This window comes from Somniosus microcephalus, unplaced genomic scaffold (assembly GCF_052327205.1).
Source record: "Somniosus microcephalus isolate GS21.2 unplaced genomic scaffold, FLI_Smic_1.0 unresolved_chr3, whole genome shotgun sequence".
NCBI classification, from domain to species: domain Eukaryota; kingdom Metazoa; phylum Chordata; class Chondrichthyes; order Squaliformes; family Somniosidae; genus Somniosus; species Somniosus microcephalus.
In genome coordinates this window covers 20421430-20444515 of record NW_028225181.1, presented here as the reverse complement: position 1 = coordinate 20444515, position 23086 = coordinate 20421430, and the positions used below count along the sequence as shown (strand labels likewise).

Sequence of the window (23086 nt, the reverse complement as noted above, 5' to 3'; positions counted from 1 at the left end):
AATTCCTCCTCTATGCAGACGACCTGGTTCTGCTGTCACCAACTAAGGAGGGTCTACAGCAGAACCTGGATCTGCTGGAGTCGTACTGCCAGACTTGGGCCCTGACAATAAATCCCCAAAAAACCAAAGTCCTTGTGTTCCAGCAAGATCCAGACCTCAGGGACCCATAATAAATTTCACAATAGGAACAACCAAAATTGAACAAACCACTAACTACACATACTTGGGCTTAAAAATCAGTTCTACGGGAAACTTCAAACTGGCTGTGAATGAACTGAAAGAGAAAGCAAGAAGGGCTTTCTATGCCATAAAAAAATCAATCCAAATAGAAATCCCAATTAGCATTTGGCTCAAAATTTTCAAATCAGTAATTGAACCAATTGCACTCTATGGCAGTGAGGTGTGGGGACCGCTAACACAACAAGAATTTGCAAAATGGGACAAACACCCTATTGAGATCCTACATGCAGAATTCTGTAAAAGTATCCTCCGGACTCAAAGGAAAACAGTAAACAATGCATGCAGGGCGGAACTAGGCCAATATCCATTAATAATCACTATCCAAAAAAGAGCCACCAAATTTTGGAATCACCTACAAATGAGCAACCCCCAATGCTATCACTACGACGCCCTGAAATGCCAAGAGCTGACCATAAAGAAGAATACCCTCAGTCAGCTAGTCCTGGGACTCAGTGAAGTAACTACTAACACTACTAACAATAACCAGCCACAGGACAGTGACAGCGTAACACAAAGAATTCGACCCAACACAATCGTCACTAAGCAAAAGGAAAAATATCTGACATACTGGGCAGAAACAACAAAAACCCAAAGCAAACTCAATTGCTACTTGGCCCTAAACAGACAATACAACATGGCTGATTACCTGACCATGGTAAAGGACAGCAAACTGAGAAAAATCCTGACAATGTACAGACTTAGTGAACATAGCCTGGCGATCGAAAAAGGTAGACACAGGCAGACCCGGCTACCAAGAGAGGACAGGATATGCTCTCACTGCAGTCAGGGAGTGGTGGAGACAGAGATGCACTTCCTCACAGCTTGTAGAAAATATCAGGGCATAAGGGAGAATTTCTACCCAAAATTTACAAAAATATGCCTGGAATTCAGAAAATTGAATGACGACCAAAAACTCCCATACCTACTAGGGCAAGAGAGAAATTGCATAACACTGGCGGCACACTATGTTACAGCTTGCCATAAACAGAGGGACAACCACTAAATATAAGAAAAGACTATATACAAATTATATGAAAGTATATCTATACACTCAGGGATATATCTGTTTATACACTGTATGGATAGATCTGTATTTTTGTGAACAAACATGAATGTTTTCCAATGCTTTGGCAACATAAGATGTAACTTGTTATGCCAATAAAGCGATTTGAATTGAATTGAATTGAATTGAATTGAGAGAGGGAGAGAGGGAGAGGGACAGAGCAGAGGGAGAGAGGGAGAGAGCAGAGGGAGAGAGGGACAGAGCAGAGGGAGAGAGGGACAGAGCAGAGGGAGAGAGCAGAGGGACAGAGCAGAGGGAGAGAGGGACAGAGCAGAGGGAGAGAGGGAGAGAGCAGAGGGAGAGAGGGAGAGAGCAGAGGGAGAGAGGGAGAGAGCAGAGGGAGAGAGGGAGAGAGCAGAGGGAGAGAGGGAGAGAGCAGAGGGAGAGAGGGAGAGAGCAGAGGGAGAGAGGGAGAGAGCAGAGGGAGAGAGGGAGAGAGCAGAGGGAGAGAGGGAGAGAGCAGAGGGAGAGAGCAGAGGGAGAGAGGGAGAGAGCAGAGGGAGAGAGGGAGAGAGCAGAGGGAGAGAGGGAGAGAGCAGAGGGAGAGATGGAGAGAGCAGAGGGAGAGAGGGACAGAGCAGAGGGAGAGAGGGACAGAGCAGAGGGAGAGAGGGACAGAGCAGAGGGAGAGAGGGACAGAGCAGAGGGAGAGAGGGACAGAGCAGAGGGAGAGAGGGAGAGAGCAGAGGGAGAGAGGGACAGAGCAGAGGGAGAGAGGGACAGAGCAGAGGGAGAGAGGGACAGAGAAGAGGAGAGAGGGACAGAGCAGAGGGAGAGGGGGACAGGCCGTGGGAGGTGAGGAGGCGGCCTGGGGTCCAGGTACCTGTGATTGAGGATTCGATGCATCATCATCCACTCCTGTTTAATCCCGTATCGGTAGAACTGCTCCTCCAATTCCGCATACTGAGGGTCCTTGTTCTTCCGCTTGCTGCTCTTCCCGTCATCCTCTACCCCATAATCGAATGTTGGCGGCTCATCCATGTCTGTTTTCCGCTGGTAGTTCCGGAACATGACGGAACAGTGGAGCTCCAGCTATAAGGGATCATGGAATATATAGAGTGAGCTCTGTATTGTACATTACCCTGACAGTGTACCCCCACTTTATACCCAGTGTCAGCATCGAGCGCTCCCGGGGCAGGTACATTACAGAGCTCCCTCTACATTACCCTGACAGTGTACCCCAACTTTATACCCAGTGTCAGCATCGAGCGCTCCCGGGGCAGGTACAATACAGAGCTCCCTCTACATTACCCTGACAGTGTCCCCCACTTCATACCCAGTGTCAGCATCGAGCACTCCCGGGGCATGTACAATACAGAGCTCCCTCTACATTACCTTGACAGTGTACCCCCACTTTATACCCAGTGTCACCATCGAGCACTCCCAGGGCAGGTACAATACAGAGCTCCCTCTACATTACCCTGACAGTGTACCCCCACTTTATACCCAGTGTCAGCATTGAGTGCTCCTAGGGCAGGTACAATACAGAGCTCCCTCTTCATTACCCTGACAGTGTACCCCCACTTTATACCCAGTGTCAGCATCGAGTGCTCCTAGGGCAGGTACAATACAGAGCTCCCTCTTCATTACCCTGACAGTGTACCCCCACTTTATACCCAGTGTCACCATCGAGCACTCCCAGGGCTGGTACAATACAGAGCTCCCTCTACATTACCCTGACAGTGTACCCCCACTTTATACCCAGTGTCAGCATCGAGTGCTCCCAGGGCAGGTACAATACAGAGCTTCCTCTACATTACCCTGACAGTGTACCCCCACTTTATACCCAGTGTCAGCATCGAGCGCTCCCGGGGCAGGTACATTACAGAGCTCCCTCTACATTACCCTGACAGTGTACCCCCACTTTATACCCAGTGTCAGCATCGAGCGCTCCCGGGGCAGGTACAATACAGAGCTCCCTCTACATTACCCTGACAGTGTACCCCCACTTTATACCCAGTGTCAGCATCGAGCACTCCCGGGGCAGGTACAATACAGAGCGCCCTCTACATTACCCTGACAGTGTACCCCCACTTTATACCCAGTGTCAGCATCGAGCACTCCCGGGGCAGGTACAATACAGAACTCCCTCTACATTACCCTGACAGTGTACCCTCACTTTATCCCCAGTGTCAGCATCGAGCACTCCCGGGGCAGGTACAATACAGAGCTCCCTCTGCATTACCCTGACAGTGTACCCCCACTTTATACCCAGTGTCAGCATCGAGCACTCCCGGGGCAGGTACAATACAGAGCTCCCTCTGCATTACCGACAGTGTACCCCCACTTTATACCCAGTGTCAGCATCGAGCACTCCCGGTACGGGTATGACACACAGCAGCACCCCCCTCCCCCTCCGGGGCGGATACGGCAAACGGCGCTCCCTCGACACTGCCAAGCCCCCGTTTCCGCGCAGTGGCCGCGATCTCTCGCTCCCTCCTTACCTGTAGCTCGCTGACCCACGAGCAGTGCCAGTAGGACATGCCCACCCACTTGGCGAAGAACTGGCGCTCGGGCCTGCCCTCCAGGGGCTTGGGCGAAGGCGCGTCGGGGTCGGCGTCTGGGGGGCGGGGGACGGGCGTGGGAGGGGGCGGGTCGCCCCACTTCCAGTGCAGGATCCGCTGGACCTTTCCCTTCATCTGCGGGCACTGCGTGTGGAGGAAATAAAAAGGAGACGGTTCACTCGAGAATCCCGGAGAGAGAAGCATCGAAGATAGGAGCAGGAGTAGGCCATTCGGCCCCTCGAGCCTGCTCCACCATTTAATGAGATCATGGCTGATCATCCAAATTCAGTACCCTGTCCCTGCCTTCTCCCCATATCCCTTGATCCCTTTAGCCTTAAGAAATATATCCAACTCCTTCTTGAATATATTTAATGAATTGACCTCTACTGCCTTCTGTGGTAGAGAATTCCACAGGTTCACCACTCTCTGGGTGAAGAAATTCCTCCTCATCTCTGTCCTAAATGGCTTACCCCTTATCCTTAGACTGTGACCCCTGGTTCTGGACTCCCTGACCATCGGGAACATCCTTCCTGCATCTAGTCTGTCCAGTCCTGTCAGAATTTTATACGTTTCAATGAGATCCCCTCTCATTCTTCTGAACTCTAGCGAATATAAGCCCAATCGACCCAATCTCTCCTCATACGTCATTCCTGCCATCCCAGGTATCAGCCTGGTGAATCTTCGCTGCACTCCCTCCATGGCAAGAACATCCTTCCTCAGATAAGGCGACCAAAACTGCACACACAAAACTCAAGGTGCGGTCTCACCAAGAAGCGACACACCTTCGCATGGCCGCCATTGTGCGCACAGCAAGATCCCGCGAAGACTCAGACATTAAGAACATAAGACGTGGGAGCAGGAGTAGGTCATTCAGCAATTCGAACCTGCTTCGCCATTCAAGAAGATCATGGCTGATCTGAGCTTGGCCTCAACTCCACTTCCCTGCCCGCTCCCCATAACCCTCGACTTCCTTATCGTTCAAAAATCTGTATCTCCACCTTAAATATATTCAATGACTCCGCCTCCGCAGCTCTGTGGGGAAGAGAATTCCAAAGATTCACGACCCTCGGAGAAGAAATTCCTCCTCATTTCCGATTTAAAAGGGTGCCCCCTTATTCTGAAATTATGCCCCCCTAGTTCTAGATTCCCCCACGAGGGGAAACATCCTCTCTGCATCTACCCTGTCGAGCCCCTTCAGAATCTTATATGTTTCACTAAAACAAGGGGAATGCCCCAGTTACAGGCGGGTGAGAGAGGGATTGGCACAAGACAGGCGGTTTCCCCTGGCTGGGGAGACTAGAACTAGGGACCACAGTCTCAGAATAAGGGGTCGGCCATTTTATGACAGAGATGAGGAGAAATTTCTTCACTCAGAGGTTGGTGAATCTTTGGCATTCTCTACCCCCGAGTTCTGTGGTTGCCCAGTTGTTGAGTATATACAAGACGGAGAGCGATAGATTTTGCGACACTCGGGGAATCAAGGGATATGGAGATCGGGCGGGAAAGTGGAGTTGAGGTCGATGATCAGCCATGGTCGCACTGAATGGCGGAGCAGGCTCGAGGGGCCGTATGGCCTACTCCTGCTCCTACTTGTGATCTTCAAAGAGGAAAGAGGAGACTATTCAGTCGGGAATCCCAGAGAGAGAGCGCGAGACATGCAACAAACTCTCCACCGTGACGGCTGCCATTTTGCACACAGCAAGATCCCACAACTAACCAGACAAGGTGAATGCCCAGTTTTGTTTTGGGGGGGAGGGGGAAGTGGGGAGACTGTTGGCCCCAGGATACCAGAGAAGGAGGAACACTTGCCTCAGGTCCCTTCTCCCTCTCCACACACCCCCCCCCCCACCCCACCCCTGCCTCTCCAACGGTGTTGAGGCACACAGAATGACACCTGCGTTACAACACGGTAACAGGCTCTTCGGCCTATCTGGTTCATGTTGGTTCCTTATCCTTCTGTTACAGGGAGGGATCCTGTGCTTTATAAACAGAGGCAGAGAGTACAGAAAGCAAGGAAGTTCTGGTAAATCTTCATAAAACACTATCCTGGGCCTCAGCTGGAGAATTGTGTCCAATTCTGGGCACCACACTTTAGGAAGGATGTCAAGGCCTTGGAGAGGGTGCAGAGGAGATTGACCAGAATGGTACCAGGGGCTGAGGGACTTCAGTTATGTGGAGAGACTGGAGAAGCTCGGATTCTTCTCCTTGGAGCAGAGAAGCTCAAGAGGAGATTGAATAAAATTCTCGTCCTCATTTTCAAATCTCTCCATGGCCTCGCCCCATCCCATCTCTGTAACCTCTTCCTGCCCTACCACCCTCCAAGATCTCTGCACTCCTCCAATTCTGGCCTCTTGCGCCTAACCGATTTCCATCGCCCCGCCATTGGTGGCCATGCCTTCAGCTGCCTGCGGCCCTAAGCTCTGGAAGTCCCTCCCTCAACCTCTCCCCCCCCCCCCCCTCCTTTAAGACGCTCCTTAAAACCTACCTCTTTGACCAAGTTTTTGGTCGCCTGACCTGATGGGGCTCGGTGTCAAATTTTGTTTGATAACGCTCCTGTGAAGCGTCTTGGAGGTTTTTAACTATAGAAAAGGCGCTATATAAATGCAAGTTTTTATCCCTCCGTCTCAAATCAAATCAACTTTTTATTGTCATTGTTAGTGCACAAGTGCAGTACAATGAAATGTAGGCTTGCGGCTCCCGAGAGTGTACATTTAGATTAAGACATTTAAACATTCAACATACATTTGGCTTGTAATACATTAACATAAACATAACCATAATAAAGTGCATTGGCAGATGTGCAGGCTTTAGAGTTTATTTGTGGAGTTCAGTAGGATGACAGCCCTGGGAAAGAAGCTGTTCCTAAATCTGGTCGTACGGGTGCGAATGCATCTGTAGCGTCTCCCAGATGGCAGGAGGGCGAACAGACCGTGGCTGGGGTGGGTAGGGTCTTTGATGATGGACCGTGACCTCCGTAAACAGCGTTTCTGGTATATAGAGTCATAGAGTCATAGAGTAATACAGCACGGATAGAGGCCCTTTGGCCCATCGTGTCCGCGCCGGCCTTCAAGCCCTGTCTAATCTAATCCCATATTCCAGCATTTGGCCCGTAGCCTTGTATGCTATGGCATTTCAAGTGCACATCCAAATGCTTCTTAAATGTTGTGAGGGTTTCTGCCTCCACAACCCTTTCAGGCAGTGAGTTCCAGACTCCAACCACCCTCTGGGTGAAAAAGTTCTTTCTCAAATCCCCTCTAAACCTCCGCCCTTTACCTTGAATCTATGCCCCCTAGTTATTGACCCCTCTACTAAGGGAAAAAGCTCCTCAGCATCCATCCTATCTATGCCCCTCATAATTTTGTACACCTCAATCATGTCCCCCCTCAGCCTCCTCAGCTCCAAGGAAAACAAACCCAACCTGCCCAGTCTCTCTTCATAGCTGAAGCGCTCCAGCCCTGGTAACATCCTGGTGAACCTCCTCTGCACCCTCTCTAACGCGATCACATCCTTCCTGTAGTGTGGCGACCAGAACTGCACACAGTATTCCAGCTGTGGCCTAACCAGTGTTTTATACAGCTCCATCATAACCTCCTTGCTCTTATATTCAATGCCTCGGCTAATGAAGGCAAGTATCCCATATGCCTTTTTTACCAACTTATCCACCTGTTCCGCCGCCTTCAGGGATCTGTGTACTTGCACACCCAGATCCCTCTGACCCTCCGTCTTGCCTAGGGTCTTTCCATTCATTGTGTATTCCTTTGCCTTGTTAGTCCCCCCAAAGTGCATCACCTCGCACTTTTCCGGGTTAAATTCCATTTGCCACTGTTCCGCCCATCTGACCAACCCATCTATACCGTCCTGCAGACTGAGGCTACCCTCCTCGCTATTTACCACCCTACCAATTTTTGTATCATCCGCGAACTTACTGATCATACCCTTTACATTCATATCCAAGTCATTAATATAGACCACAAACAGCAAGGGACCCAGCACCGATCCCTGTGGTACCCCACTGGCCACAGGCTTCCAGTCACAAAAACAACCTTCGACCATCACCCTCTGCCTTCTGCCACTAAGCCAGTTTTGTATCCAATGTGCCAAGGCACCCTGGATTCCATGGGCTCTATGGTCAGTAGCCGGTAATGCGTTGGGCAGTTTTGACTACCCGCTGCAGGGCTTTCCGGTCATAGTAGCTACAGCTGCCGTACCATACTGTGATACAGTTCGTCAGGATGCTCTCTATAGTGCAGCGCTCCCTCAGTACTGTCCCCCTCCGGCACTTGAGGTGCTGAACACTAAACCCCCAAATCAATCTGCTCTTCCACATCCCGCGATATTCGCCCTTTCCAAGTATAATTATTCCTTTATAACCAGACTCTTACCAGACAGCGGGGGCACAGCCACTCCCCATTAGGGATCTCGGGGAGCGGGGGGTTGAGGCAGTGGATGTGGTAGGAGGACGGGCAGGCGTCGCAGCACAGCAGCTCCCCTCCGTCCTTGCAGACCCGGCAGAACTCCATGTGATCGTCCTCCTCCTCCTCGGGCTCTCCCAGCACCCCTTCCTCCAGTTCGCCATCCACCTCCGCCTCCACCTCGGAGTTCTCCTCCTTAGCTTCCCACTGCACCCCTTCCTTCTCCTGCGAAGAGTCAAAAAAAAAAAACAACAGTGGGCTGAGAATGTGAACCATCCCCATTCCCGCTACGCCTCCCTCAGACACGTCGCGCGGTTCCCCTCGAACACCGTTCCGACTTCACGACAGGTGAGATCAGGTTAACTCAGCACAGGCTGCAGATGGAGACTTGGACTTTCCTGCTCTCTGTGGGGCTCCAAGGAAAAGAAAGGCTTGCATTTCTATGGCATCTTTCACGATCTCGCGACGTCTCAAAGCGCTTTACAGCCAATTAAGTACTTATTTTTTGAAGTGGAGTCACTGTTGTAATGTAGGAAACGCAGCAGCGAATTTGCACGCAGCAACATCCCACGAACAGCAATGTGAAAATGACCAGATAATATTTTTTGTGGTGTTGATTGAGGGATAACTATTGGCCCAGGACACTGGGGATAACTGCCCTGCTCTTCATCGAAATAGCGCCACGGGATCTTTTACGTCCACCTGAGAGAGCAGACTGGGCCTCGGTTTAACGTCTCATCCAAAAGACGGCCCCTCCGACAGTGCAACGCTCCCTCAGTACTGCCCCTCCGACAGTGCAGCACACCCTCAGTACAGCCCCTCCGACAGTGCAGCGCTCCCTCAGTACCGCCCCTCCGACAGTGCAGCACTCCCTCAGTACTGCCCCTCCGACAGTGCAGCACACCCTCAGTACCGCCCCTCCGACAGTGCAGCGCTCCCTCAGTACTGGCCCTCCGACAGTGCAGCGCTCCCTCAGTACTGGCCCTCCGACAGTGCAGCGCTCCCTCAGTACTGCCCCTCCGACAGTGCAGCGCTCCCTCAGTACTGGCCCTCCGACAGTGCAGTGCTCCCTCAGTGCTGCCCCTCCGACAGTGCAGCGCTCCCTCAGTACTGGCCCTCCGACAGTGCAGCGCTCCCTCAGTACTGCCCCTCCGACAGTGCAGCGCTCCCTCAGTACCGCCCCTCCGACAGTGCAGCGCTCCCTCAGTACTGGCCCTCCGACAGTGCAGCACACCCTCAGTACAGCCCCTCCGACAGTGCAGCGCTCCCTCAGTACTGCCCCTCCGACAGTGCAGCGCTCCCTCAGTACTGCCCCTCCGACAGTGCAGCGCTCCCTCAGTACTGCCCCTCCGACAGTGCAGAGCTCCCTCAGTACTGCCCCTCCGACAGTGCAGCACACCCTCAGTACAGCCCCGACGACAGTGCAACGCTCCCTCAGTGCTGTCCCTCCGACAGTGCAGCACACCCTCAGTACAGCCCCTCCGACAGTGCAACGCTCCCTCAGTACAGCCCCTCCGACAGTGCAACGCTCCCTCAGTACTGCCCCTCCGACAGTGCAGCACACCCTCAGTACAGCCCCTCCGACAGTGCAGCGCTCCCTCAGTACAGCCCCTCCGACAGTGCAGCACACCCTCAGTACTGCCCCTCCGACAGTGCAGCGCTCCCTCAGTGCTGTCCCTCCGACAGTGCAGCACACCCTCAGTACAGCCCCTCCGACAGTGCAGCACACCCTCAGTACTGGCCCTCCGACAGTGCAGCACACCCTCAGTACTGCCCCTCCGACAGTGCAGCACACCCTCAGTACAGCCCCTCCGACAGTGCAGCGCTCCCTCAGTACAGCCCCTTCGACAGTGCAGCACACCCTCAGTACTGGCCCTCCGACAGTGCAGCGCTCCCTCAGTACTGGCCCTCCGACAGTGCAGCGCTCCCTCAGTACTGGCCCTCCGACAGTGCAGCGCTCCCTCAGTACTGCCCCTCCGACAGTGCAGCGCTCCCTCAGTGCTGTCCCTTCGACAGTGCAGCGATTCCTCAGTACTGCACTGGAGTGTCAGCCTAGATTTTTGTGCTCAAGTCTCTGGAGTGGGACTTGAACCCACAACCTTCTGACTCCGAGGCGAGAGTGGTAGCCACTGAGCCACAGCGGCCAGTGACTGGGGGACATTGGCTGACCCAGCACAGGCCGAGGATGGAGCCTGGGCCTTGACCGGAACAGAGAACCCACCCATACTCACGCAATGGGGGCAGCTCCATTTTCCTTCCGGGGCCTTCTCCATTTCGGGGTCGAGGCAGACCATGTGATAGGCCCGGGGGCAGGTGTCGCACAGGATGATTTCGCCTCCCTGTTGGCAAACCTCACAGTAATCCTGATGGTCTGTTTCATAACCGTCGCCCTCCTCGTCTCCTGCTGGGAGTCGGGGGGGGGGGGGGGGGGGGGAAACGTGTAGGAGAGAGGCAGAGAGAGAGAGACACACACAGAGGGACAGAGAGAGAGACAACGAGATGGACAGTCAGTCAGAGGGGGAGAGGTAGAGAAGCAGAGAGAGAGAGAGAGAGAGAGAGACAACGAGATGGACAGACAGACACAGGGGGAGAGGTAGCGAAGCAGAGAGAGAGAGAAACAGAGAAATGCACAGAGAGGCAGAGAGAGAAAGCAGAGAGAGAGAGAGGCAGAAAGAAACAATTAGTTAAAATACTTAAGACTTCTTTAACACACACACTGACCCTAGAGTTACTGTCTCCTTTAACACACACACTGACCCTAGAGTTACTGTCTCCTTTAACACACACACTGACCCGAGAGTTACTGTCTCCTTTAACACACACACTGACCCTAGAGTTACTGTCTCCTTTAACACACACACTGACCCGAGAGTTACTGTCTCCTTTAACACACACACTGACCCGAGAGTTACTGTCTCCTTTAACACACACACTGACCCTAGAGTTACTGTCTCCTTTAACACACACACTGACCCTAGTTAGTCTCCTTTAACACACACACTGACCCGAGAGTTACTGTCTCCTTTAACATAAACACTGACCCGAGAGTTACTGTCTCCTTTAACACACACACTGACCCTAGAGTTACTGTCTCCTTTAACACACACACTGACCCTAGAGTTACTGTCTCCTTTAACACACACACTGACCCGAGAGTTACTGTCTCCTTTAATACACACACTGACCCTAGAGTTACTGTCTCCTTTAACACACACACTGACCCTAGAGTTACTGTCTCCTTTAACACACACACTGACCCCTAGAGTTACTGTCTCCTTTAACACACACACTGACCCTAGAGTTACTGTCTCCTTTAACACACGCACTGACCCTAGAGTTACTGTCTCCTTTAACACACACACTGACCCTAGAGTTACTGTCTCCTTTAACACACACACTGACCCTAGAGTTACTGTCTCCTTTAACACACACACTGACCCGAGTTACTGTCTCCTTTAACACACACACTGACCCGAGAGTTACTGTCTCCTTTAACACACACACTGACCCTAGTTAGTCTCCTTTAACACACACACTGACCCCTAGAGTTACTGTCTCCTTTAACACACACACTGACCCTAGAGTTACTGTCTCCTTTAACACACACACTGACCCGAGAGTTACTGTCTCCTTTAACACACACACTGACCCTAGTTAGTCTCCTTTAACACACACACTGACCCCTAGAGTTACTGTCTCCTTTAACACACACACTGACCCTAGAGTTACTGTCTCCTTTAACACACACACTGACCCTAGAGTTACTGTCTCCTTTAACACACACACTGACCCCTAGAGTTACTGTCTCCTTTAACACACACACTGACCCTAGAGTTACTGTCTCCTTTAACACACACACTGACCCCTAGAGTTACTGTCTCCTTTAACACACACACTGACCCTAGAGTTACTGTCTCCTTTAACACACGCACTGACCCTAGAGTTACTGTCTCCTTTAACACACACACTGACCCTAGAGTTACTGTCTCCTTTAACACACACACTGACCCTAGAGTTACTGTCTCCTTTAACACACACACTGACCCGAGAGTTACTGTCTCCTTTAACACACACACTGACCCTAGTTAGTCTCCTTTAACACACACACTGACCCCGAGAGTTACTGTCTCCTTTAACACACACACTGACCCTAGAGTTACTGTCTCCTTTAACACACACACTGACCCTAGAGTTACTGTCTCCTTTAACACACACACTGACCCCTAGAGTTACTGTCTCCTTTAACACACACACTGACCCTAGTTACTGTCTCCTTTAACACACACACTGACCCTAGAGTTACTGTCTCCTTTAACACACACACTGACCCCTAGAGTTACTGTCTCCTTTAACACACACACTGACCCTCGAGTTACTGTCTCCTTTAACACACACACTGACCCTAGAGTTACTGTCTCCTTTAACACACACACTGACCCCTAGAGTTACTGTCTCCTTTAACACACACACTGACCCTAGAGTTACTGTCTCCTTTGACACACACACTGACCCTAGAGTTACTGTCTCCTTTAACACACACACTGACCCTAGAGTTACTGTCTCCTTTAACACATGCACTGACCCGAGAGTTACTGTCTCCTTTAACACACACACTGACCCTAGAGTTACTGTCTCCTTTAACACACGCACTGATCCTAGAGTTACTGTCTCCTTTAACACACACACTGACCCCTAGAGTTACTGTCTCCTTTAACACACACACTGACCCTAGAGTTACTGTCTCCTTTAACACACGCACTGACCCTAGAGTTACTGTCTCCTTTAACACACACACTGACCCTAGAGTTACTGTCTCCTTTAACACACACACTGACCCTAGTTACTGTCTCCTTTAACACACACACTGACCCTAGAGTTACTGTCTCCTTTAACACACACACTGACCCTAGAGTTACTGTCTCCTTTAACACACACACTGACCCTAGAGTTACTGTCTCCTTTGACACACACACTGACCCTAGAGTTACTGTCTCCTTTAACACACACACTGACCCGAGAGTTACTGTCTCCTTTAACACATGCACTGACCCGAGAGTTACTGTCTCCTTTAACACACACACTGACCCTAGAGTTACTGTCTCCTTTAACACACGCACTGATCCTAGAGTTACTGTCTCCTTTAACACACACACTGACCCCTAGAGTTACTGTCTCCTTTAACACACACACTGACCCTAGAGTTACTGTCTCCTTTAACACACGCACTGACCCTAGAGTTACTGTCTCCTTTAACACACACACTGACCCTAGAGTTACTGTCTCCTTTAACACACACACTGACCCGAGAGTTACTGTCTCCTTTAACACACACACTGACCCCTAGAGTTACTGTCTCCTTTAACACACACACTGACCCTAGAGTACTGTCTCCTTTAACACACACACTGACCCTAGAGTTACTGTCTCCTTTAACACGCACACTGACCCTAGAGTTACTGTCTCCTTTAACACACACACTGACCCTAGAGTTACTGTCTCCTTTAACACACACACTGACCCTAGAGTTACTGTCTCCTTTAACACACACACTGACCCTAGAGTTACTGTCTCCTTTAACACACACACTGACCCCTAGAGTTACTGTCTCCTTTAACACACACACTGACCAGAGAGTTACTGTCTCCTTTAACACACACACTGACCCTAGAGTTGCTGTCTCCTTTAACACACACACTGACCCTAGAGTTACTGTCTCCTTTAACACACACACTGACCCCTAGAGTTACTGTCTCCTTTAACACACACACTGACCCTAGAGTTACTGTCTCCTTTAACACACACACTGACCCTAGAGTTACTGTCTCCTTTAACACACACTGACCCCTAGAGTTACTGTCTCCTTTACACACGCACTGACCCTCGAGTTACTGTCTCCTTTAACACACGCACTGACCCTAGAGTTACTGTCTCCATTAACACACACACTGACCCAGAGTTACTGTCTCCTTTAACACACACACTGACCCCTAGAGTTACTGTCTCCTTTAACACACACACTGACCCCTAGAGTTACTGTCTCCTTAACACACACACTGACCCTAGAGTTACTGTCTCCTTTAACACACACACTGACCCTAGAGTTACTGTCTCCTTTAACACACACACTGACCCTAGAGTTACTGTCTCCTTTAACACACACTGACCCTAGAGTTACTGTCTCCTTTAACACACACACTGACCCCTAGAGGTTACTGTCTCCTTTAACACACACACTGACCCTCGAGTTACTGTCTCCTTTAACACACACACTGACCCTAGAGTTACTGTCTCCTTTAACACACACACTGACCCCTAGAGTTACTGTCTCCTTTAACACACACACTGACCCTAGAGTTACTGTCTCCTTTGACACACACACTGACCCTAGAGTTACTGTCTCCTTTAACACACACACTGACCCTAGAGTTACTGTCTCCTTTAACACATGCACTGACCCGAGAGTTACTGTCTCCTTTAACACACACACTGACCCTAGAGTTACTGTCTCCTTTAACACACGCACTGATCCTAGAGTTACTGTCTCCTTTAACACACACACTGACCCCTAGAGTTACTGTCTCCTTTAACACACACACTGACCCTAGAGTTACTGTCTCCTTTAACACACGCACTGACCCTAGAGTTACTGTCTCCTTTAACACACACACTGACCCGAGAGTTACTGTCTCCTTTAACACACACACTGACCCGAGAGTTACTGTCTCCTTTAACACACACACTGACCCCTAGAGTTACTGTCTCCTTTAACACACACACTGACCCCTAGAGTTACTGTCTCCTTCAACACACACACTGACCCTAGAGTTACTGTCTCCTTTAACACACAACACTGACCCCTAGAGTTACTGTCTCCTTTAACACACACACTGACCCTAGAGTTACTGTCTCCTTTAACACGCACACTGACCCTAGAGTTACTGTCTCCTTTAACACACACCACTGACCCTAGAGTTACTGTCTCTTTAACACACACTGACCCTAGAGTTACTGTCTCCTTTAACACACACACTGACCTAGTTACTGTCTCCTTTAACACAGACACTGACCCTAGAGTTACTGTCTCCTTTAACACACACACTGACCCTAGAGTTACTGTCTCCTTTAACACGCACTGACCCTGGAGTTACTGTCTCCTTTAACACACACTGACCCTAGAGTTACTGTCTCCTTTAACACACACACTGACCCTAGAGTTACTGTCTCCTTTAACACACGCACTGACCCTGGAGTTACTGTCTCCTTTAACACACACACTGACCCTAGAGTTACTGTCTCCCTTTAACACACACATTGACCCTGAGTTACTGTCTCCTTTAACACACACACTGACCCTCGAGTTACTGTCTCCTTTAACACACACACACTGACCCTAGAGTACTGTCTCCTTTAACACACACACTGACCCTAGAGTTACTGTCTCCTTTAACACACACACTGACCCTAGAGTTACTGTCTCCTTTAACACACACACTGACCCTAGAGTTACTGTCTCCTTAAACACACACACTGACCCTAGAGTTACTGTCTCCTTTAACACACACACTGACCCTAGAGTTACTGTCTCCTTTAACACACACACTGACCCCTAGAGTTACTGTCTCCTTTAACACACACACTGATCCTAGAGTTACTGTCTCCTTTAACACACACACTGACCCCAGAGTTACTGTCTCCTTTAACACACACACTGACCCTAGAGTTACTGTCTCCTTTAACACACACACTGACCCTAGAGTTACTGTCTCCTTTAACACACACACTGACCCTAGAGTTACTGTCTCCTTTAACACACGCACTGACCCTAGAGTTACTGTCTCCTTTAACACACACTGACCCTAGAGTTACTGTCTCCTTTAACACACACACTGACCCTAGAGTTACTGTCTCCTTTAACACACACACTGACCCTAGAGTTACTGTCTCCTTTAACACACACACTGACCCAGAGTTACTGTCTCCTTTAACACACACACTGACCCGAGAGTTACTGTCTCCTTTAACACACACACTGACCCTCGAGTTACTGTCTCCTTTAACACACACTGACCCTAGAGTTACTGTCTCCTTTAACACACACACTGACCCTAGAGTTACTGTCTCCTTTAACACACACACTGACCCGAGAGTTACTGTCTCCTTTAACACACACACTGACCCTAGAGTTACTGTCTCCTTTAACACACACTGACCCTAGAGTTACTGTCTCCTTTAACACACACACTTTGACCCCTCGACCCACCTCTCTTCTTCCTCTTCATTCTTTTCCCTCGCTTCCGGCCTCGGCTGCTGCGACTGTTGGAGCCGTCGACGGGACCGAGAAGCTGTTGATGCTGGCTCCGTCGAAGTCAGAGTCCAGGTCCAGCTCGTCCTCCTCGCTCTGATCCGGCCGCCGCCCCGGGGAAAGAAAGAGTTCGAAATTACCGCATTTTCAAGATGGCCGCCCGCGCCCTCTCAACTTTCACCTCACGGGTCATAGGACGTCAGTGGGGTTCAGCCCTGGCGCCCTCGTGCAGGCCTCCGGGGTGAGGAGAGGGGGAATGCTCCCATTCCCATTCCACCCCCTCCGTTTTCTGGCACCCGGGCAGCCACCTCCCGCCCCTTCCCCCAGGCCTATCCGACCCGGAACCCTCACTCTTCACACCGCTCCCCCGCCCACCGCCCTTCAAGCGCGCTGACTCTCGCTGGGGCACGGGTTCGCCAGGCCCGGCACCCACCCACCTTCCCGCCCAAGGACCCCCATCTCCCACATTGGGAATGTCAGCGGGATATACTATTATGAAGGGGGCGCCACACCTCAATATTTTCCACCAGGGGTCACTGGACAGGGATCAGGAGCAGGAACCCAGGCTGATTCACCCCTCCCTAACCCAGGGGTCACTGGACAGGGATCAGGAGCAGGAACCCGGGCTGATTCGCACCCTCCCTAACCCAGGGGTCACTGGACAGGGATCAGGAGCAGGAACCCGGGCTGATTCACCCCCTCCCTACCCAGGGGTCACTGGACAGGGATCAGGAGCAGGAACCCAGGCTGATTCACCCCCTCCCTAACCCTGGGGTCACTGGACAGGGATCAGGAGCAGGAACCCAGGCTGATTCACCCCCTCCCTAACCCAGGGGTCACTGGACAGGGATCAGGAGCAGGAACCCGGGCTGATTCACCCTCTCCCTAACCCAGGGGTCACTGGACAGGGATCAGGAGCAGGAACCCGGCTGATTCACCCCCTCCCTAACCCAGGGGTTACTGGACAGTGATCAGGAGCAGGAACCCGGGCTGATTCACCCCCTCCCTAACCCAGGGGTCACTGGACAGGGATCAGGAGCAGGAACCCGGGCTGATTCACCCCCTCCCTAACCCAGGGGTCACTGGACAGGGATCAGGAGCAGGAACCCGGGCTGATTCACCCCCTCCCTAACCCAGGGGTCACTGGACATGGATCAGAAGCAGGAACCCAGGCTGATTCACCCCCTCCCTAACCCAGGGGTCACTGGACAGGGATCAGGAGCAGGAACCCGGGCTGATTCACCCCCTCCCTAACCCAGAGGTCACTGGACAGGGATCAGGAGCAGGAACCCGGGCTGATTCACCCCCTCCCTAACCCAGGGGTCACTGGACATGGATCAGAAGCAGGAACACGGGCTGATTCACCCCCTCCCTAACCCAGGGGTCACTGGACAGGGATCAGGAGCAGGAACCCGGGCTGATTCACCCCCTCCCTAACCCAGGGGTCACTGGACAGGGATCAGGAGCAGGAACCCGGGCTGATTCACCCCCTCCCTAACCCAGGGGTCACTGGACAGGGATCAGGAGCAGGAACCCGGGCTGATTCACCCCCTCCCTAACCCAGGGGTCACTGGACAGGGATCAGGAGCAGGAACACGTGCTGGGGGTGGCGGGAAATTGACCCTCAGGCATGGGGCCTACTCCCGATGTCCTTACCGACGACCGCTTCCGTTTGGTTCCAAAGCCGCCCAGCTTGATTTTCAACGGCGCCACTTTCTTGGGCTTGCTTTTTTTCTTCAGCTCGGTCCCCAAGATCCGCGGGCTCTTGGTTTTCCTCCGGGCGTTAGGCCCTGGTTGCGGGGGGGGGGGGGGGGGGGGTGGGGGGGAAAGATTAAGTGGAACACGTTACTATAACATCTCAGCCCCAGGACATCACTGCAGGAGTTCCCCGGGTCAGTGTCCTCGGCCCAACCATCCTCAGCTGCTACATCAATGACCTTCCCTCCAACATAAGGTCAGAAATGGGGATGTTCGCTGATGACTGCACAGTGTTCAGCGCCATTCGCAACTCCTCAGATAATGAAGCAGTCCATGCCCGCATGCAGCAAGACCTGGACGACGTTCAGGCTTGGGCTGGTAAGTGGCAGATAACATTCGCCTCACACAAGTGCCAGGCAATGACCATCTCCAACAAGCGAGAGTCTAACCACCAAAAATCAAATCAAATCAACTTTTATTGTCATTGTTCGTGCACAAGTGCAGTACAACGAAATGTAGGCTTGCGGCTCCCGAGAGTGTACAATTTGGATTAGGACACTTAAACATTTCGACATGCATTTGTACATATATATTAGCATAAATATGACCATAATAAAGTGCATCGGCAGATGTGCAGGCTTTTAGTGTTTATTTGTGGAGTTCAGTAGGATGACAGCCCTGGGAAAGAAGCTGTTCCTAAATCTGGTCGTACGGGTGCGAATGCATCTGTAGCGTCTCCCAGATGGTAGGAGGGCGAACAGACTGTGGCTGGGGTGGGTAGGGTCTTTATCAAGTCTTGATAAAGGTTTTGACCCGAAACGTTGACTCTAATTTCTGTCCACGGATGTTGCCTGGCCTGCCGAGTTTTTCCAGCATTTTCTGTTGTTATTTCGGATTTCCAGCATCTGCAGTATTTTGCTATCGTTATAAAGTCTAACCACCTTCCTTTGACTTTGAATGGCATTACCATCGCTGAATCCCCCACTATCAACATCCTGGGGGTCACCATTGATCAGAAACTGAACTGGACCAGCATATAAATACTGTGGCTCCAAGAGCAGGTCAGAGGCTGGGTATTCTGCGGCGAGTGTCTCACCTCCTGACTCCCCAAAGCCTTTCCACCATCTACAAGGCACAAGTCAGGAGTGTGATGGAATACTCTCCACTTGCCTGGATGAGTGCAGCTCCAACAACACTCGAGAAGCTCGACACCATCCGGGACAAAGCAGCCCTCTACCACCTTAAACATTCACTCCCTCCACCACCGGCGTACCGTGGCTGCAGTGTGTACATCTACAAGATGCACTGCAGCAACTCGCCAAGGCTTCTTCGGCAGCACCTCCCAAACCCGCGACCTCTTCCACCTAGAGTGACAAGGGCAGCAGGCGCATGGGAACACCACCACCTCCAAGTTCCCCTCCAAGTCACACACCATCCTGACTTAGAAATATATCGCCGATCCTTCATCGTCGCTGGGTCAAAATCTGGAACTCCCTCCCTAACAGCATTGTGGGAGTACCTTCACCACACGGACTGCAGCGGTTCAAGAAGGCGGCTCACCACCACCTTCTCAAGGGCAATTAGAGAGGGGCAATAAATGCTGGCCTTGCCAGCGACGCCCACATCCCATAAGCAAATTTTAAAAAACATGCCCCCCCTCACCAACCGAGGGTGAAGGGCGATGGGGCCCCCAGTCGCAGCGTGCGAACGGGACAGGCCCCAGTCGCTCTGCCCCCTCCATGACCCCACATTCCCCCGACCTCTCACCTTTGCCCTCCTTGGTTTTGGCCTTGCGAAGCGGCACGTCGGCAGCAGGGGTGGGGTTGATGGCGTCGGACGAGGCCACCATGCTCTCCACCACTGCGGCCACCGCCGCTGCCGCCGCCGCCGCCGACGCTCCCGACGTCCCCTTGAATGGGTTGTTGGTGCTGAACTCCCGCCACTTGGCCCCGAGAACCATCATCATCTTGGAGACGGCGATCTTTGGGTTCTTCTGGGCGATGAGCGGCCTGTGGGGGCGAAGGGGAAAAGAGGGAGAGAATCGTCAGAACATGCGTGACCCCGTCAAATGTGGCAGAACGCGCATGACCTCACCCGAATATAGCAGACCCGACCACGGGACCTCAGCCTTGCGCCCCGAAAATGGACAGTTGGCAAAGGAAAAGCAACACCCAACACCCATCCCTCGACGTCCCTCTGCTCCGGTCGACCTCAGCCTACCCCGCCCCCCTCGGCTTTCTCCCGTCGACCTCGCCTACCCCCGCCCCCTCGCCTACCCCCGCCCCCCTCGGCCTTCTCCCGTCGACCTCAGCCTACCCCTGCCCCCCCTCGGCCTTCTCCCGTCGACCTCGGCCTACCCCCGCCCCCCTCGGCCTACCCCCGCCCCCCTCGGCTTTCTCCCGTCGACCTCTGCCTACCCCCGCCCCCTCGGCCTTCTCCCATCGACCTCGGCCTTCCCCTGCCCCCCCTCGGCCTTCTCCCATCGACCTCGGCCTTCCCCCGCCCCCCTCGGCCTACCCCCGCCCCCCTCGGCTTTCTCCCGTCGACCTCTGCCTACCCCCGCCCCCCTCGGCCTTCTCCCATCGACCTCAGCCTACCCCTGCCCCCCCTCGGCCTACCCCCGCCCCCCTCGGCCTACCCCCGCCCCCCTCGGCCTACCCCCGCCCCCCTCGCCTACCCCCGCCCCCCTCGGCCTTCCCCCGCCCCCCTCGGCCTTCTCCCGTCGACCTCGGCCTTCTCCCGTCGACCTCGGCCTAACCCCGCCCCCCTCGGCTACCCCTGCCCCCCTCGGCCTACCCCCGCCCCCCTCGGCCTTCTCCCGTCGACCTCGGACTACCCCCGCCCCCCTCGGCCTTCTCCCGCCCCCCTCGGCCTTCTCCCGTCGACCTCGGCCTACCCCCGCCCCCCTCGGCCTACCCTCGCCCCCCTCGGCCTACCCCCGCCCCCCTCGGCCTACCCTCGCCCCCCTCGGCCTACCCCCGCCGACCTCGGCCTTCTCCCGCCCCCCTCGGCCTACCCCCGCCCCCCTCGGTCTACCCCCGACCCCTCGGCCTACCCCCGCCCCCCTCGGCCTACCCCGCCCCCCTCGGCCTTCTCCCGTCGACCTCGGCCTACCCCCGCCCCCCTCGGCCTTCCCCCGCCCCCCTCGGCCTTCCCCCGCCCCCCTCGGCCTTCTCCCGTCGACCTCGGCCTACCCCCGCCCCCCTCGGCCTACCCCCGCCCCCCTCGGCCTAGCCCTGCCCCCCCTCGGCCTTCTCCCGTCGACCTCGGCCTACCCCCGCCCCCCTCGGCCTACCCCCGCCCCCCTGGGCCTTCTCCCGTCGACCTCGGCCTACCCCCGCCCCCCTCGGCCTACCCCCGCCCCCCTCGGCCTAGCCCTGCCCCCCCTCGGCCTACCCCCGCCCCCCTGGGCCTTCTCCCGTCGACCTCGGCCTACCCCTGCCCCCCTCGGCCTACCCCCGCCCCCCTCGGCCTTCTCCCGTCGACCTCGGCCTACCCCTGCCCCCCTCAGCCTACCCCCGCCCCCCTGGGCCTAGCCCTGCCCCCCCTCGGCCTTCTCCCGTCGACCTCGGCCTTCTCCCGTCGACCTCGGCCTACCCCCGCCCCCCTCGGCCTACCCCCGCCCCCCTGGGCCTTCTCCCGTCGACCTCGGCCTACCCCTGCCCCCCTCGGCCTACCCCCGCCCCCCTCAGCCTACCCCCGCCCCCCTCGGCCTTCTCCCGTCGACCTCGGCCGACCCCCGCCCCCCTCGGCCGACCCCCGCCCCCCTCGGCCTTCTCCCGCCCCCCTCGGCCAACCCCCGCCCCCCTCGGCCTTCTCCCGTCGACCTCGGCCTACCCCCGCCCCCCTCGGCCTACCCCCGCCCCCCTCGGCCTTCTCCCGTCGACCTCGGCCTTCCCCCGTCGACCTCGGCCTTCTCCCCCGCCCCCCCTCGGCCTACCCCCGCCCCCCTCGGCCTACCCCCGCCCCCCTCGGCCTTCTCCCGTCGACCTCGGACTACCCCCGCCCCCCTCGGCCTACCCCCGCCCCCCTCGGCCTTCTCCCGTCGACCTCGGCCTTCCCCCGTCGACCTCGGCCTTCTCCCCCGCCCCCCCTCGGCCTACCCCCGCCCCCCTCGGCCTACCCCCGCTCCCCTCGGCCTAGCCCCGCCCCCCTCGGCCTACCCCCGGACCCCTCGGCCTAGCCCCGCCCCCCTCGGCCTTCACCCGTCGACCTCGGCCTGCCCCCGCCCCCCTCGGCCTTCTCCCGTCGACCTCGGCCTACCCCCGCCCCCCTCGGCCTACCCCCGCCCCCCTCGGCCTACCCCCGCCCCCCTCGGCCTACCCCCGCCCCCCTCGGCCTACCCCCGCCCCGCTCGGCCTTCTCCCGTCGACCTCGGCCTACCCCCGCCCCCCTCGGCCTACCCCCGCCCCCCGCCCCCCTCGGCCTACCCCCGCCCCCCTCGGCCTACCCCCGCCCCCCTCGGCCTAGCCCCGCCCCCCTCGGCCTTCTCCCGTCGACCTCGGCCTACCCCCGCCCCCCTCGGCCTACCCCCGCCCCCTTCGGCCTACCCCCGCCCCCCTCGGCCTACCCCCGCCCCCCTCGGCCTTCTCCCGTCGACCTCGGCCTACCCCCGCCCCCCTCGGCCTACCCCCGCCCCCCTCGGCCTACCCCCGCCCCCCTCGGCCTTCTCCCGTCGACCTCGGCCTACCCCCGCCCCGCTCGGCCTACCCCCGCCCCGCTCGGCCTTCTCCCGTCGACCTCAGCCTACCCCCGCCCCCCTCGGCCTACCCCCGCCCCCCTGGGCCTACCCAAGCCACCCTCGGCCTACCCCAGCCCCCCTCGGCCTACCCCGCCCCCCTCGGCCTTCTCCTGTCGACCTCAGCCT

The 23086-nt window shown here is 55.0% G+C and overlaps 1 protein-coding gene across 1 annotated transcript in view; it reads right to left on the bottom strand.

Annotated features, from left to right (window-relative positions):
• The window catches only part of LOC147091277 (ATP-dependent chromatin remodeler CHD4-like), a 97545-nt gene that overhangs the window by 42559 nt on the left and 31900 nt on the right, over window positions 1-23086 (bottom strand). The window contains 8 exon segments of the mRNA XM_085976498.1: window positions 2127-2335; window positions 3748-3951; window positions 8190-8444; window positions 10451-10620; window positions 16480-16546; window positions 16549-16617; window positions 18178-18311; window positions 19987-20228. Of these exon segments, the coding sequence (XP_085832624.1) occupies window positions 2127-2335; window positions 3748-3951; window positions 8190-8444; window positions 10451-10620; window positions 16480-16546; window positions 16549-16617; window positions 18178-18311; window positions 19987-20228 (1350 nt within the window).